The sequence below is a fragment of the Cucurbita pepo genome, unplaced genomic scaffold (genome assembly GCF_002806865.2).
Source record: "Cucurbita pepo subsp. pepo cultivar mu-cu-16 unplaced genomic scaffold, ASM280686v2 Cp4.1_scaffold000235, whole genome shotgun sequence".
In the NCBI taxonomy this organism is placed as follows: Eukaryota; Viridiplantae; Streptophyta; class Magnoliopsida; order Cucurbitales; family Cucurbitaceae; genus Cucurbita; species Cucurbita pepo.
The window spans coordinates 27,501-31,228 of record NW_019646489.1 but is presented as its reverse complement, the minus strand read 5'-3'; the positions used below and the strand labels follow the sequence as shown (position 1 = coordinate 31,228).

The window sequence follows — 3,728 nt, the reverse complement described above, 5'->3', positions numbered from 1 at the left end:
TTTTAAAATATAATTTTTTTGATTATTTATTATCTAACCACTTAAAAATATATATTTTTTAATATTTGAAATGTAATTTTTTTTTGATTAAATATTTACGTAACATTTTACTTTTATTAAAAATAAAAATTTGAATAAACGGTCGAACAAACCGAACGAAAATTTTAAAATCCGAATAATTAAAAAAAATAAAAAAAAAAATAAAAAAATGTTATCCATTTGTCTCGAATTGGTAACTTTTACCCTTTACATAGCTAAAGATTATACCACCTTTTTAATATTATATTCAATAAAAGATTGATGTTGGGCCAAATTTTCAAACCAATTTGGGCCCTTCAAATACTTTTTATAATGAAATAAATTATTATTAAAATGAAATTTTACAATTATTTAATATTAAATACGAAAGTAAATCCTTAAAGCGTAATTAATTATGTGGTTCCTGTCTAAAACAACAATTTTCGTCACATTCTGATGAGGGGTATTTATGTAAATATGCTTATGTATTTTCTTTACCATCCATCACTTCGCTTCATCTTCACTCTTCAAGCGGTTACAACTTACAGGTGTCACTCCTCCTCCGCCGCCTTTCACCGCTTCTTTTTTTCCACCACCGCCATCGTCGGCGTTCCCGCCGCCCTTCTCAACTTCTCCGACTATTTGACTAATTTTGGTTCCTGAAGTCACATAAACTCTCTCAGAAATGTTGAGGCGGAGATTGGAAGCAGCCCTGCACTGTTTGTTTTTGCTTTTGGGTTCATTTTTGGTGGTGGAATCTGCCATTGGTGTTAATTGGGGTACGATTTCGTTCCATAAGATGAAGCCGTCCACCGTCGTTGATCTATTGAAGAGCAACAGAGTAGAGAAAGTGAAACTGTTTGATGCGGACTCCAGAGTGCTCAAGGCTTTAATGGGAAGTGGGATCCAAGTTATGGTTGGAATCCCTAATGAAATGCTCGCTTCTTTGAGCTCGTCTTCGCTTGCCTCTGATCTATGGGTCCGTCAAAATGTGTCTTCGTATGTTGTTAAAGGGGGCGTTGATATCAGGTGCGTTGTTAGATGATAACATCTCTTTCATTTTGTCTATTTCTAGCGATGCTCTAGTTCCTGTTTGGATTACTATATTTCTTTTCTGTAAATTTGTTGCATGGTTTCTGTTCTTGTTCTTCGGATGGGCATTAGCTTTTCTTATTAAGATGAACAGAGTGGTGCCTTTTGTGGGTGATTTATCTCTGAATCTGCTGAGTGCTAATGAATGTTTGTGTTTGTGATTTGTTGTCGTCATTGTTGTCCTTTCTCCCTTTCAAACAAGAACATACCCACATTTTCATATGATCCTTGAAAACCAGGCCTCTAGATCTTTGAACTAGGAAGTTCCATTCAATCAGGGGTAGACACAGATGCCTGGTACAAGAAATTAAGAAGTTGTATTTGAATTTAACAGAATTCCATACTCGATCTCATAGACACATATAGAATTATGTGGAAAGCCGTATTTGATAAAAGTCGTATGTACGGCTTGGAGGGAGATCTTTCCTATCTTTCGAGATCCACCCAACAATATGTGGTCAAAAAGCCAAAAGAAACGATTTTAGCCCTTATAAAAAGAAAACTGGTTCTTGAACCCCTTTCACGATCATGTCACGTCAAGGTTCTGCAGAAGAAAAAATTGCAAAATCCCATCCAATTTATCTATAAATGAATGTCAGTGTCCTGCCTGCCTCACATTCATATTTGGAGTTGTAACAATGAAATAAATGAGGATAATTCTTTGAACCCATCAATAGATTTATGACCACAAACCAAATGAAGCTTTGTTTTTCCTTTTGGTATTATGGCGTCCCAAATCATGTTTGTGAAAACTTCAATGGTAATATCTTTATTAATTTGAAATTCAGACCATTGTATTTCTGGTAATGCTTAAAACTGATACCAAAATTGATGGTTCAGATATGGTGCTTGCATATATTTGTTTATCATATATACTTCTCCATTATACATTCTTATAAGAAATATGATGCACCGATGATATATTTATTTGAATGCTGTTCAAAGCAGCATTGTTTAGAAAAATGGATTACTTAATTGTTATTTTTGCCATGCCTAACATGTGTAGCTAGTTATTCAATAGAAAATGGACTTGGATGCTGCAAGTAATGATCTGTGTTAACAACCATGTGCTTTCTTTTAGCGTTTCGTAGGGCCCAATACACCGACACAAATGATTAGATAACGGGGAGAGAGTATGGGAAGGGAAAGGAAGTCTTGGAGTGGCAGCAGAGGAGTAGATAAATATCAAGGGAAGTTTGATACATCGATACATGGTCAAATTCTTGATTAGGTTAGTGATAAGTTACGTGAGCGTTAGAAGGGAAAACGAGATTAGTTAGAATTTGGGATGGTGCAAGGTTCTGGAAATTCTTGGAAGTTTTCAACCGGATTATTTTCTCGTCTTCTAGGGAATTCTAGTGATTTTCTTGGTAAGAAACGAGTCTATACTGGAGCTCGAGGATCGTGATATTTTCTACTGTATAAAATGCTAGCTCAAATTTCTTTTGTGAATGAATGATTTGGAGTAGTATTCCTGAAACTGTTAGAATATCCATTCATCTGCAAATCGAATATTGCCTTACTTTTACGGCACTGTATCGTGACAGGTACGTTGCCGTAGGAAATGAGCCATTTCTTACCAGTTACAACGGAGAGTATCAGTCATACATCATGCCTGCTTTGCTCAATATTCAACAATCCTTAGCAAAAGCAAATCTTGCAAGCTATGTGAAGTTAGTTGTCCCTTGCAATGCTGATGCATATGAGTCTTCCCTTCCTTCCCAGGGAGCATTCAGGCCTGAATTAACTCAACTTATGACTCAAATTGTTTCATTTCTCAACTCCAATGGCTCTCCATTCATCGTGAACATATATCCGTTTTTGAGCCTCTACGGGAACTCCGACTTCCCACAAGACTATGCATTTTTTGAAGGGACTACCCATGCTGTCACCGATGGAAGTAACGTTTACTATAATGCGTTCGATGGAAACTATGACACCTTAGTTTCCGCTCTCACCAAAATTGGCTTTGGACAGATGCCAATTGTTATAGGGGAGGTCGGATGGCCCACGGATGGAGCCATGGGTGCAAATCTTACAGCTGCGAGAGTCTTCAACCAAGGCCTGATTAATCATGTCCTAAGCAACAAAGGAACACCTTTAAGGCCAGGTGTGCCTCCTGTGGACGTCTATCTCTTCAGCCTACTTGATGAAGGCGCAAAGAGTGTTCTTCCAGGGAATTTTGAGAGGCATTGGGGTATTTTTTCTTTTGATGGCCAGGCTAAATATCCTTTAAACCTTGGTTTAGGCAACAAGGTATTGAAAAATGCAAAGAACGTGGAGTATCTTCCTTCTAGATGGTGCGTTGCAAATCCATTCCGGGACTTAACCGACGTGACAAATCACATTAAGCTAGCCTGTAGCGTTGCAGATTGCTCGACGCTCAACTATGGAGGATCATGCAATGGTATTGGTGCAAAGGGTAACATCTCATATGCATTTAACAGCTACTATCAGCTACAAATGCAGAATGAGAAGAGCTGCGAGTTTGATGGCCTCGGTATGATCACATTCCGAGATCCCTCCATTGGGGAATGTAGGTTTCTTGTCGGTGTCACCGACAATCGTTCGCTCAGTTCTCGTTCATCAGGTGAATCAGCACTCATCTGGGTATCAAT

General features: G+C 37.8%; 1 protein-coding gene across 1 annotated transcript in view; it reads left to right on the top strand.

The window, feature by feature from the left end:
* The first annotated feature begins 520 nt into the window (after positions 1–520).
* The window catches only part of LOC111784561 (glucan endo-1,3-beta-glucosidase 5-like), a 3,426-nt gene continuing 218 nt past the window's right edge, over positions 521–3,728 (top strand). Inside the window, exons 1-2 of the mRNA XM_023665225.1 lie at positions 521–1,047; positions 2,658–3,728. The exon at positions 2,658–3,728 is cut by the window's right edge and continues 218 nt beyond it. Of these exons, the coding sequence (XP_023520993.1) occupies positions 704–1,047; positions 2,658–3,728 (1,415 nt within the window). The 5' untranslated portion in view covers positions 521–703. The remainder of the gene's footprint in view (positions 1,048–2,657) is intronic.